This window comes from Acanthaster planci, linkage group LG12 (assembly GCF_054643075.1).
Source record: "Acanthaster planci isolate LZ-2023a linkage group LG12, COTS_SCS, whole genome shotgun sequence".
Lineage (NCBI taxonomy): Eukaryota > Metazoa > Echinodermata > Asteroidea > Valvatida > Acanthasteridae > Acanthaster > Acanthaster planci.
The window spans coordinates 7565089-7578346 of NC_141788.1; the positions used below are offsets into that span (position 1 = coordinate 7565089).

Here is a 13258-nt window from a genome sequence, read left to right on the forward strand (position 1 = left end):
GCCAGACTATCACTAACGAAGCAAGGCCTTCATTGGTTAGAGTAGAGGAGGAGCACTTAAAACTTCCAGTTTGTAAAACAGAGCACCTTTTTTAAACACTAGTCCTGAACGAGATGCCAAAATAGGATTCCTGAATTTCTAATCGGTAAGTGAGGGCACAAAACATGCTGTCTACTAAACATTCATGCCACAAGGCTTTTGAAGTACTTGTTTCCACAAATGGTAAGAAAATAAGGATAATCGTGAAGGGCATATCTTTTGGGGGTTCACTCTACATGCTCAGTCGGTTTCTTTTGTACGAATTTCACTTTCCTTCATTGTCATGGGTTGAAGTTCGTCAATGCAACAGTAGTATTCAGATAAAATTTCAAACAGGCCAGGGGTAGTACTCCATCTACGCTCAAAATCCTCTCGTTGGGGCTTACTTTGAAACGCTGAAACAGGACACGGACACTTTTTTAAATAGAGATTATTTTATTGAATATTTACAAGGCATGGTTACCCGACGAAGGAACAAAATATCATATATTACAGTTGCTATATAAAGGGTACCACATCTTGCTAAAAATAGGATCCATTACTGAGCGCGACCCTAATTTTCTGTCACCGGCCTGTGTTCTGGAATGTTAACCTTCACTTTGGCGCCAATCTTTTCATAACAGCCGTCTTGTCGAGAATGTCGCTCCAAAGAAGGTAGAGGAATGCAGAAAAAAAACACAAACCAAGAAGACCTTTTCTTTCTTACGATTTGACGGAATTCGTTGTGTTTTTATCAGCACGTTTTTCTTTGATTTACTCGTCAGATTAATTACAAAAAAATGTTTGGCAAGCCTTTAACGGTACACTTTTGTTTGTGTCGGATGCATATCACAATCTGACGTGTGAGATTAAGAAACTGACCTCCACAACAGTTTTACCCTGAAATAATCATATGGATATCTTATTGGATAGAATGCCGTATTTACCAGCTAGTTAAGTATATTTTTTTTCTTTCATTCCAACTATTCTTCTTGTAATTAGATCCATCTATTGCACAATCGAGAATCACTTTAAAATTATTATAAACAGCCTATACTTTTCATTCGCAAGATTATATACAATACAACCAATCCACTTTACTCTTTATTTCTTTTGCTAAATATATACTGATAATTATTATAGCTATATTATAGTTTCATTTTATTATATATTATTCCATCTAAAAAATTTTGCTGTAGATGTTTGGTATTTCTCGGATCGTAAAGCATTATTTACAGAGAAACTAGATACGTTGGTTGCGATTGTTTTAGCGAGTTATACACCATTTTGAATTAATGTGGCAAAACCACACGACAGGGCATAGGTGGGAAAAGCACCTCGGGTATCGATTACTTCTCTCGACTATTACTTCTCTCGCCTATTCTCGGATATCCGAATGTCTCTCAAGAGGCTCCTACAAACATTGTCGATTATGACGACTACATTGTACACACTGGTCAATGGTTAGAAACTGTACTGATGCGGCTTTTAAACAACTCTCTGTAATTCTTCCAATACATTTATTGCAATGCTAAATACCCGTTCCTACCAGGAACCCCTCGACGATACTTTACATCAAACAGACACTGTTTTATATTCGCAAATCGCCAAGGATACATTGGTAACAAGTAATTTGATTTCCCCCGGCATTCGAAGAGCAGGCATAATGGAACGATTTGGATTGGATGCCACTGTGATGTTCATTCTGATTGGTCAAACAAAGAGGACAGGGACTCTTCCATTTCCAGCGTAGTAGTCAATTTATGACTAGTGCCCTTAATATTTTGACCCATTAGATACATTACATGCATATACTCGATAGTGATAGGTTCATGAGATTTCTTCTATCATTAATGTATTAAAACCTGGTCCTTCATGTCCATGAGCCACAAAGGATTAATACGCACACTTAGCATGACTCTTTGAAAATAACAACAATATACCTGCGAGGGATCCAACAGTTTGCATGAACTGCGTGATTTTGTAACAACAAAAAGTCACTAGACTCTCATGTGGAACTTGTGACCTCATCAATTGCCATCCGGAGGAAGTCCCGGAAAACATCGTTCGCACCCACTTCATCCCCACTTTCATGGACTCTCCTTTCCCCTTCGCACAGGAAGCACTCGTACCTTGCCTGACAAAACCACTCAACCTTCAACCTGAAAGCACGCCAGGGTAAAAACACCAGCAACTCACCTCTAACCTTATTGGGCCTCGATTGGGACTAAGAGAGGGCGCAATTTTGTTAGTGGGAACAGCACTTTGCTGGTATCCCAACGACTATGACACGTACACGAGACAGTCGCGTAGACCACTCCCGACCAACCGATGCGTGCGTGCGATAGTATCACACTCGCGCGTGGCGAGGCGTGCGCATGACCAAGGCCATTTTCGACGCGGCCGTCAATATCTGCAGCCCAGGCTATTCTCCGTGGTGCGTCCATGACAAACTGCACAGCCGTAGCCACAATTTGAAAATACCCAGTCTGGACCACACAGCTATGGCCGTGTCCGAAACGGGCATCCAGCGCTTCGTCTACGCCTACTTTCAGCGCGTCTGTAGTCGGATTTAAAATGGACTGACACAGAACTAGCTTTATACAACAGATTCGTATTCAGCCTTATGTTGCTCCTTGATGTGGAAACGTTCTGAATTGAATGTAAATAAATCCACTTCGGATTTGTGAGGAAGGTACAGAAGTGAGAGAGCACTTAGTCACTAAAAGGCGCCGAAGTAGTTTCTTTGAATTTTATTAATTAAAGCAATGTTGCGTAAGTGTCCATCGCGTCAGAACCAAAATACGGCTGCGTCAGTTATCATTAACACACTCATTGGAAATGTTTGATAACGGTCCAAACCTAATACAAGCTCGAATTAATCACTAAAAGTGAAGTGCTTTCTAAATGTCGCGTGGCATTATTTCTCGATACAGATCTGAAACAAAGAAATTCGGACTTTCTGCAAATGGACTATCAGCCAACACCTCGAATGGTACAAACAAATGAAACGGCAAACAGACACACGCGATGGTCATTTATCAAATCCACACAAATCCCACACTTTGTCTGCAAAAAGCTGGATTGTACGGATTCTGTTAAGGGATTGCTCGTCTACTAATACTCGAAACTCACTCAAAACTCACCAAACACACTCCGATTGAGATTCCTTCCTCAATGACTTCCACACCCAACACACACTACCACTGATGTGTATCAACTATTTCTAGTGCGCCCAGAAAAATAGGAAAAGAACTAGATAAAATATACGTCATATAAATAAAATAAATGGAACAAGAAATACTTAGCACAAAGGTCGACAAATCCCATTCTTAATTTGATAACTGCGCATGCACGCATATCACGTGACATTATTGAATCCTTGAGTTCCGTTCCATACTGTGTTGACCAATCAAAGTTATGATAGTGCGCAACAGAATAAAAGACTGACAAGCGTGCGTCTATACTCCAATAGACATCCCATTTGAATCACGTTTTGTCAAATCAGCCCTTTTCAGAATCAACAGTCGTATTTTGTTTACACAACCTGACAAATCTTGGTGATATCTCATAGTCACTGGGCGACCTCATTCTCCAGTGTGCTTTCTTTGATAGTGTGTTTATTTATTCAATGTGTTGGGGGAGCTAACGGTTCATTTCAGAGGTCTGCTCGGCTTCTTTCGTTGCTCTCACTGCCCAATTTACTGGCTCCAGAGAACGGTAGCTTCAGCGGCCACAATGACTGGCCTCAACGATCACTCCACTATCTCCATCGCTGTCCTCGTTCACCTGCCGCGTTTGAAGTGGCCCATTTAGCTGCCATTGCAGTGGGCTGCGTATTTTAACGAGAGAGGGCGCTTTGTCCAATCATTCACACACACACACACACACATGTGGCGGCAAGGCCAGTTCAAGGCAGGCCTCGGTTGAGCCTCTCGGTTTGTCACTGATGAGTGGGAACCTCTGAAAGAAGAACGAACAGGATTGCGACCATATACGTTGGCGTACAGCGTCTTGCGGTATTAAACTGACAAGTTTTTTGCTGTGGTTATCAATCGCGGCATCCGGTCTAAGCCTCGAAGAAAACGATGATCCGCCCGGTGAGGTTAACCTCAAGCCTTTCCAATCCACTGACCCGCGGTCGCTCACTCGGTGGAAAGCAAACGGGCAATATGCAAGAGTCGAGCGACTGGCATCATCGATGACAAGGATTGAAAGTGTTTACTTTCTTGGTTCTTGATACGCTTTCTTTTCGTCGTTTTGCCTTTGTTTTTTTGCATGGTTTGTTACAGCTGATGTTTTGGAGTGCAACTTTGGACGTCCACGCCTGTTAGTTGATAGTTCAGCCGGCATCGATTGATTTCAAAAGTCATGTCTAAAGTTTGTTTGCGACGGCTTGGAATTAGTTTTCGGTTTTTCTTCTCAAGCCACGGGCTCAGTATTTGGCAGTCTGGAGTATTGGGTAAGCTCTATGTTCTGTCCCGTGCCCCGACTAGGGGAGCAGTTTCCATCGCTGGTGGAGCGGCCCCGTCTGACCGAGCTGGCCTGCGTGACCAGGGTGGTGGAGCTGTACCGCGAACTCTGGTACATGGACTCCCCGGGCCCGCCACGCCCGCCCTGCCGACGCCGGCTCCCCAAACCGACGCACCGACAGATGCCGCGCAGCGCCTGGGCCACGTTCTCCCGGAAATTGCGGGACATGAAGCTGTAGACGATGGGGTTGACGGCGCTGTTCAGGAACGTCAGGACGTGGATGGTGGCTGAGAGCTTGAAGATATCGTTCATGCAGAGATGATTCAGGGCATTAAAGGCAACGAGCACCATAACCAGGATCATGGGTCCCCAGGTTAGGGCATAAAGGAGAACTACCAGAATCAACATCAATATAACCTGACGAAAAAAAAGAAGAAAATTGATGTTCAAAGTAGAGGTAATCGGCGGGAACAGTCCTTATTCGTACGATTCATTGAAGAATAATGAATAACAGATCAAAAAGGAAGTCACACTTTTGCTCGTGAACGTGTAAATTTGCGTGACCTCGAAAATAACAAAGCCACACGAAGGCTTGTAAAAATTTTAAAACAAAAAATCATGGAGAATAAAGTTTGGAAAGTTACACTGCAGCGCCATTTTCCATCAATGTGGTCGGACAGGCACATGTGGGCTCCGCTCTAACCAGACCTGTTTTTTAATGGAAAGGGTCGTGATGGACTGAGCCTTAGGCTAATTCCAGGTACCTGTTGTCGATCTTTTATCGAGACGGGTCTCCGAGGTCGTCTCTGGTACCGCGCGTGAGGCGACCCGCCCGACACCACCACCCGTCCTCCCACCGCCGTCTCCCACCGCGGCTCCGAGCCGGCCGAGAAGGGATCGTCGTCGACCGACGAGGCCACTGCGTTTGGGTTGGACACGCCGCTGAAGCCGTTGGCGTTGGTACGGAGCGGCTTGGCGGAACTGGGGGCCTTCATGCTCTGCAGACCCCGGGAGATCTTGGCGCTGCGGTACAACCGCACGCAGACCGTGATGTAGGCGAAACCCATGATGCCCAGGGGTATGATGTAGAACACCAATAGGCAATACATGACAAAGGCCTTCTCGGAGAGAATAACGTTGTCTTGGTATTCCTTAACACAGAGGAACTCCCTCGTGTCGGGGAATCGTTTGTGTTCCTGCGACAGCAAGAGTATATAACAGAGATCAAAGTTACACAGTTGCACGAACATCCGAGTGCTGCACGATATTGTGCTCTGCGAACTTTTGTCCCGGTATTCCGGTCTCAGCGGTCCCCCTTACCAAATATGGTAAAATACGTCACGCCATCTCTGCGCACAACAACGGGAAAGTCGTCCGTTTAATGTCCGGCTATTGGGGGAGCGTTGAGACCAGGAGATAGCCGAGACCCCCCACGTCGGAACTGTAAAACCGCATCGCTAGTTTGGCTTTTGTAGGGAGAGAGTTGCGCACAGATCGTGGCCAAAAACGATGCCCCAAAAGACCAGTCTTCTCAAGATTTTGTACCAGTATTGAAGCTCGAAGGATTTTGCGACGTTTTGAAAACGACGACTTTGAAAATCACCGAGAATCTTTTTTTTTTCATTAACTTATTATTTATTAAAGACTGGCTTGTCTCGACATTCTGGTTTTGTTGTAAAATAGCAAAGACGTCTACTTTTGTGGCCGGAACGTGAAAGCGAATTTTATAAGCAACCCGACGTCAGGGTTAAGACAGGGTTCCAGACCAATTTCGGAAGCAGACATTCAAAAGTGATCCAGTCACAGAAAAGATACCACGATTGTGTTTACTTTTGTTGTAAATATATTAATGTGAACGAAATAAACGCAGCATGTCGTTAGAAACAGTCGATCCATGTCGAAGAATCTCTGGTTGGCAATCGTTTGAAATCTCACCCATACAGTTTCTTATCTTGTATTTGTAGACACACGAGGGACTGCGTGAGTTCCAGGTCGCGCCATCTTTTCCGCTCGGCAAATTTGTTTTTTCGACATTTGCCCGAGGTTTCCAGCAGAAAAACATGGATAGAGTTTCCTGGCCCAATCAATGGTCATTGTTCCTGGGGAACTTGGGAGCTTAGTCAGGAATAAAGAGCCCGGCGAAAGGCAAACCGTCCGGCGGTGAGTGCGTATCAGGTTTTCTAACCGCCCTAGTCCAAAGTTCCACCAGAGCGCGGGGCGCCATTATGAGGGGCCCGTTTCTCTTTTCCCTCGGATAAAAATGTTCTGTTGTTCGCCGAAAAGTGTTTCAGTGTCTTCAACCTTTGACTGGATATAATATCATCCCATGCCCTCGATAAACAATCCCGGACGGATATCTCCCGCATTCAGGCCCGGCCCGCATTTTCTTGTCGAACGGGCCAGGGTTCGGTTTCACCAAAATCCGTTCAATGTTTAGCCGTTCGCCAACTATCCCTTGGTCGCTTTTTCCGTACTATTCGATTATTTCTTTTCCCGAAAGAGAAAGAGATGGTTTACATTTCACATTGGTCGCATTCTCCGGCAGATTCTTGGGTTACTTAACCTCTTCTCCTTAATCAAAATCGGTTATTGCAACCCATCAGTTTTTATTCAATGAGGATTTCAGAGAAAAAAAGGTAAAAAAAGGTGTTGTGAACGGCCACAATATTTGAAATATCTCACGCTTCTGGCAAAATATTTGAAAGCTGTAGAACACTTACTCTCCATCCCAGCCAAATTACTACAAATTTGCCTCAAGGGCGGTCTACGTAGCTAACGTTTGGCATCGTCAGCTTATGATGCCATCTAGCACGGCAACCTGTCCCTGTATACCTTGTGGTACCGACTAAACTTCATCGGGGTTCTGCGCGATAAAATGTAGTTGCCATGGCATTTCTCTCATGCATATTCGTAAGTGTGGGCTTTCCCCTTGACAACAGGCATCAGAAACACCAATATCGTAGAGGACCAAATTCAGATTACGACAAAGGAAAACCGGAATGAATTATACAAACAAACTTGAAATGATGCCTCACGTTTGAGAATTTCTCTGCTTCACGAATAAAGGTATCCTTACGTCGCTCTCAAAACTGCCAGATGTAGGCCTAGTGGCACTGTGCTTTGACTGCGCCATACCCCAAGCCTCTTGTAAGCACGAAAAAAAAAAGCTACGCTAAAGGCTAGCTCATACGACGCACGAAAGAGAAAACGAACGCGAATTCGTAAAGTTAAATGAGATATTCGCGTTATGAATTCGTAAACATTGAACACATTTCAACTCAGGCGAAATTTTGCTGCCAATTTGTCGCGACGTGAAGTTCCCTTTGCTTTCGCACTCGTCTGCATGCATGCAGTATGAACCGGCGTTAAAACTGTAAGTTAAAGACTGTTTAGGTACATAAACAATTTGAAAGAAGTTCCAATGAAACTTTATACTTTGACTACAAAGTTTAGAACACTTAGATTTCAGGGGCCACGCTTGTGGAACGGTCTTTGAAACCACAGTCGTCTTTGGGTCGATTCAAGGCCTCTTTCAAATCATATTTGGTTCCTCAATAACCTGCTTAGTTTCCTTCTTTCCTCATGTATTTCTGCCTTTTTGTCACACTGCTGTGTCACTGTAATATAATTACCAAATTCATTGTTATTTTTCGTTTATTTTTATTTCCGTCATAAGGTATTCTCCCTTAAGTTGATCGTTGTTGTTTCTGTTTGTTGTCTTGCTTTTTGTTTGTCGCTCTGTAAATTTTGTTTTCTCCAGAGCTTTTTAATACAAGCCTCCCAGCTTCTGAAAAAAAAGCCCCCATATTGGTTTTCCTTTTACTTATGTATTTCTCGAGTTTGATACTCTATAATTATCTCTCGATTTATATATTTGTACTGTTATTGTCTACTTTTCCTGATCTTCACCAATATGGAAATAAATGTCATATCGATTGATTGATATTGATTTATGGTGTTAAAAGCCAAAGTCTTTATTGCAGTTTTTAGGAAATGGATTATACAAAATCAGTTCAGCACTTATTGGTGCCTAGCAACACGAAATTGCATACAGCAGAACACTGCATACTGGAATCCATTTCTTTTACTTTCTAAAGAGAAATGACAGAATTCTGTCAGAGATTTACCTGCAGCACCGCGCCGGGAATGGCGAGGATGAAACTGATAACCCACGAGCCGGCAACGATGAACTTCGCCTTGAGCCTGGTGATGAGGAAGCGCGCCCTCAAGGGGTACAAAATGACTATAAACCTGTCCCACGCAGAGAAAGAAGAAGAAACGAGAGAAATTAACCATGCCTCGGGTGTTGAAACCGTTACCGCGCCAAGCGGATGCATTATTGGCGGTTTTCCAGCGACGTTTGTGATCTCCTATCGGTTGTAAAAATCTAGGTCCGGAAGACAAGGCTGTTTACTAAATTAAAACCATGCAAACGGACTCCCCAAACAATACGAAACCACTGGATGAATTAAGTAGCCAAGTCTTAGGTTATATTCGTGTGGGGGTAGGGCTAAAAAAAGACTCACGCTCTGACAGCGTTTGGAAAGAACATACACTGCAAATTACCGGGCGAAAAGGACAAGAAAGGTTTGTAATTCCGGTAATCATTCATTCACTGTTGGACCGTAGAAAAAATGTAAGGAATTTAGGGCTCCCCGCGTCAAAAATGTGCCATATCACGAAAAGATTATGTTCAAATCCCATACAATGCATGTTAAAAAGTGTACTAGACCCCAGTAGTTAACCCCAAAATGGACTTTTTAACATCGAAAAAAAAATGCCTACAACGACTTGCCTTTCATCAAGCTTTGTTAACCCCCTTTTAGAAAAACTGAAACCGACCTTTCCAAGCCAATGACCATCAACATGCAGGCCGAGCAGGCTGGCGACATCAGGTTCAGGTAGCCAATCATCTTGCAGGGGAAGGACCCGAGCACCCAAGAGTCGGTTACAAGGTCTGTTAGCTTGAAGGGCAGTTGGATAGTAACCACCAGGACGTCCGAAACGGCCAGACTGCAAAGCAGCATGGAGGTCACACTCTGCGGCCCCTTCTTGAAGAAGATGGTATAGACGACCAAGAAGTTGCCGATGAACCCTAACCCGGACGATGGACAAAATAACAAAGACCAAAATTTGACATGTCAAACCAAAAACAGACCATGCCCAGAAACTTGAGCAGTGCCCTATAGTGAGAAATCACTTCTGGTTTCTGCACCGTGTGTTATAAACTGGCGTTCGAGTGTCGGCCTAGCCTTTCTCTTTGTAACCGATAAGGGGCACTTGGGCACAGAGCCGGTACAGTTTAGAGCTTAAACTTACTCGCAAATAATTGAGGGCAATTGAGAGTGACATATTCAAGCGTTCCTATGGCGCCTCAGCATAAAAGTAAGTAATCACTCAGGAAAATAAAATGACGAATTGCGTTCCCACAAAGTACACTTTGTGCCGATCTTTATTCGTGAAAGTCGACACCTCAGAATTGTATTTTCTCTCTGTACACTGTATGTGATATTGTTTAGTTTCTTCTTGTTAGGCTGTCTATACTCGACCCACCTATGGCTCCGAGGAGACTGTACACGAAGCACAGTATAGCAGTCACAGCCAGGGTTGGCCAGACGTAGTCGCATTCGGCGACGTACCAGCTACTGACGTCAGTTGAGTTGCCCTCGGCGAGCTCCGCAAACGACTGCTGGGTGATGGTCCGGCCCATCGCCGGCGTCGTCAGCCACGACATTGCGGCCTCGGATCCCGGGACGAAGGCAGGAAATTCTGTCATGCAATCAGTGAAACAAAATGATAACTTTTGAACACACCCAACGAGAGAATCCGTGGCTGTACTTAATTAGAAAGCTGTCCAGCTTTTATTGAGTCGAGAAAGTTTGACAGTGTCGAGTACGCTCAGTAGAGCCCGACTGACGTCACTCGAAGTAGGATGCTTTCAAAGGCCCCTGTCGACTTTTCGGAGCCAGGCCACGAGGCAGGTTAAAAAAAACTGCTGACATGAAAATAGAAGCGCAAAGAGGCAGCGCCCACGACTGTAAGGGGAAAGCCAACCGAGAGAAAAACGTATTTAATTTAATTAAAGGAGCAACGGTGGCAGTCCGGAGTTGCCAGAGCCACGTCTGCGTATATATCAGACATTACAAAATCTTGAATAATAGAAACCATTTACAGACCATCAACGACACGACCCACTCAGCGTAGAGGATTAAGAAGAAGGAAGTAAGTTGTTTTGTTTGGCGCATATGATGACTAATAGTCTAATTTTGTAGGAAAAAGTCAATGGAAAAAACCGCGACACCAGAACGTTAAAGCGGGTGGTGGCTCAAACAAGGAACGACGTGCCAATTCGACGACGGTGCCCGCAATCTACAGGCCGTGACACCCAGTCGCGCCAAAATCACATCTTGCCTTTTCTATCATTCGAAAGAAGGTTTCCCATGTCTCTTGACCATAACAGTAAGCACGTGACAGAGACAGAGAGAGAGAGAGAAAAAAAAAGAACGATGCGGTAAACAAAGCACCCGAGAAATGTGGCGTGCTCACGTCGAAGGATGGAAATGTTCTCGGGATTGGTTCGATCGCACTCGAATGTACCAGGCCGCTACCCCAAACCGATCTTGAGATGTGGCCGTTGAAGCGCCAGTTCCGAGACGGATGGCAAAATGCCCTCTCGTTTGTGCAGCTGCCCACTTTCGACATTTGACACTCCCTTTTCTTGGAGTCGTCAGCAGGAGGTCAACCTTTCCCTCTGTTTGCCACAAATGGCCAAATATTTAATCCGACGATAAAAGGCCGAGATGTTTGCGACTGGTGGCGTCATCCGTAAAGTGAAAAATAGGCGAAGCTCATTGATGCAGCTGCATGCCAGGATTCATACAAACGGGCAGGAGTTATTTTCACTCAAAGCAGAAGTCCATGCGTCTGCTCGAACGTCAGAGCTCGAAATCGTTCCAAATTCAAACAGTGAGTGAAAATACCACAGGAGAATGATGCTTTGTTTTTGGAATATGATGTGTCGAAACAAAAGTGAAACTGCAATGTCGCTTAAGGAAATCCAAATGACCGCCGTAGTATTTGAAACTTAAATGTGTGTATGGTGTATCTAAATGCTGTGGAAACGCAAACTTGGCTGGGTGCAACAACGACAGAGTCAACGACGAAAACAACCAACCGACCGACCAACAAACAACGACAACCAACGGCAATACCCAAAAAAGGGTTTACCGACAAAAGCCTCACAAAGAGAACTGTCCGAAGATGTGGATCTTTAAGGACTCCCTTCAAACAAAATGAGTACCTACGGATTTTAGGTCAAATGGTCAGCAAACCCGTTAGGCTACCTGCGCTTCTATAATTAAGTTAATCACACGTTTCACGACCCACTGGCATCGCAGTTTTGTTAAAGTGTCAAGTTCCTGTCATTTGGTGGATTAAAGACGACCAGAAAAAAAGTATGACAAGATGATTAAAATTCATTCTAGTGCAGTCAATGACACGCGTGCGCGCTCCCTCTGCTGGGGGGTCATGGGCCGGAACGCTCACTTGCTTAGGTGAAAGCACGTCTGCTATCACGGTTAAAAGAGAGTTTGAGGTTTCGGAACTAAAACGCTTTGATGGACATCTCAAAGAAGAATGAACCGCTGCAAAAAGTGACAACGAACACAACATGCAATCATTTCTACGCAACACAAAAAGCACGAAATTCGCACTTAGAGGGTAGTATTTTAATGTCCTTTTGGTCTTTATGCTAATGAGTATTTCTACATGGATAAGCCAAACCGTGACGCCATTCCAGGAAGAATGCCTAAACGTTACATTGGTTTGTACACGAACATTTCCTCCATGTTTGTACATTTTGTGGGACTAAATATTCCCGTCTTTGCTGATCCGTTGTTGTTTACGCAAAGCAATAAGCGAGCATTGTTCTCTTTCCCGGGAATGTTTTCAGTAAGCAAGTGTTAGGTTCACAATTTCAACAGGAAATCTATGCACTTAACTATGCCATCCTTGGATGACATCACGGCAACGCCGCCCTCAGTTGTCCAGGAAAGCATGGATAATTTCAAGTGTTTTAACAAAAGAATTTTTTTCAGTGCATTTAACCAAATAGTGTAAAAGGGTTTTCATACACTGAAGAAGTTGCCGAAAAAAATTGTGTCTAAGGCCGCGTCCGAAACGGGATTCCAGAGCTACGGGTAGGTCTATTGTCTACGCGTCTCCACGCATTTCCAATGGAGTGAAGACCTAGACCTAGCTCTAGACAACAGATTCAGATGCAGCCTTAGAAATTTCACTGCGGCTACACTTTATGCACAAACTGATGTGCACACTTATTTTTGCTGGGAATATAACTGTCGTCCACTTTCAGTCACTCCGTGGAAGGCTTGCTGCATCTTCGAAATTAACACCCCAACGATATAAGATCACAAAAACCATGAAGTGCGGTACAGCCGTCCCACATTTGACAGTGGCAAGCTCGACACTGTTGATGTTGTGGCCCGATAAACCGTATATAACAGATAAAAAAGTCAACATAAGGAGGCCTCTGTCTTCGTCAAAGTCAGCGCTGCACAGGATGACAACAGGCGGCAAATTTACCACTGATGCGGCCAAGAAGGATGGTCGATGAAAAGCATTTCTATGATTAACTACATCGCAGTCCCACACGACGCACTTTCCTCTATCGTCTTGACACCGTTTTGGCGCGTCCGTCAAACAAGGGCCCTCTTGGAATGCACTCTTCACGGGGACTGCAATCTGCTGG

General features: G+C 44.4%; 1 protein-coding gene across 6 annotated transcripts in view; it reads right to left on the reverse strand.

The window, feature by feature from the left end:
* Nucleotides 1–454: 454 nt before the first annotated feature.
* LOC110977742 (allatostatin-A receptor-like) overlaps nt 455–13258 on the reverse strand; it is a 103865-nt gene continuing 91061 nt past the window's right edge. For all 6 annotated transcript variants that reach the window (XM_087143805.1, XM_087143802.1, XM_087143804.1 and 3 more), the window contains 5 exons: nt 10045–10260; nt 9334–9586; nt 8619–8742; nt 5256–5687; nt 455–4908 (listed from right to left, as the gene is read on the reverse strand). In XM_087143805.1, coding sequence (XP_086999931.1) covers nt 4441–4908; nt 5256–5687; nt 8619–8742; nt 9334–9586; nt 10045–10260 — 1493 coding nt within the window. In that variant the 3' untranslated portion in view covers nt 455–4440. The remainder of the gene's footprint in view (nt 4909–5255; nt 5688–8618; nt 8743–9333; nt 9587–10044; nt 10261–13258) is intronic.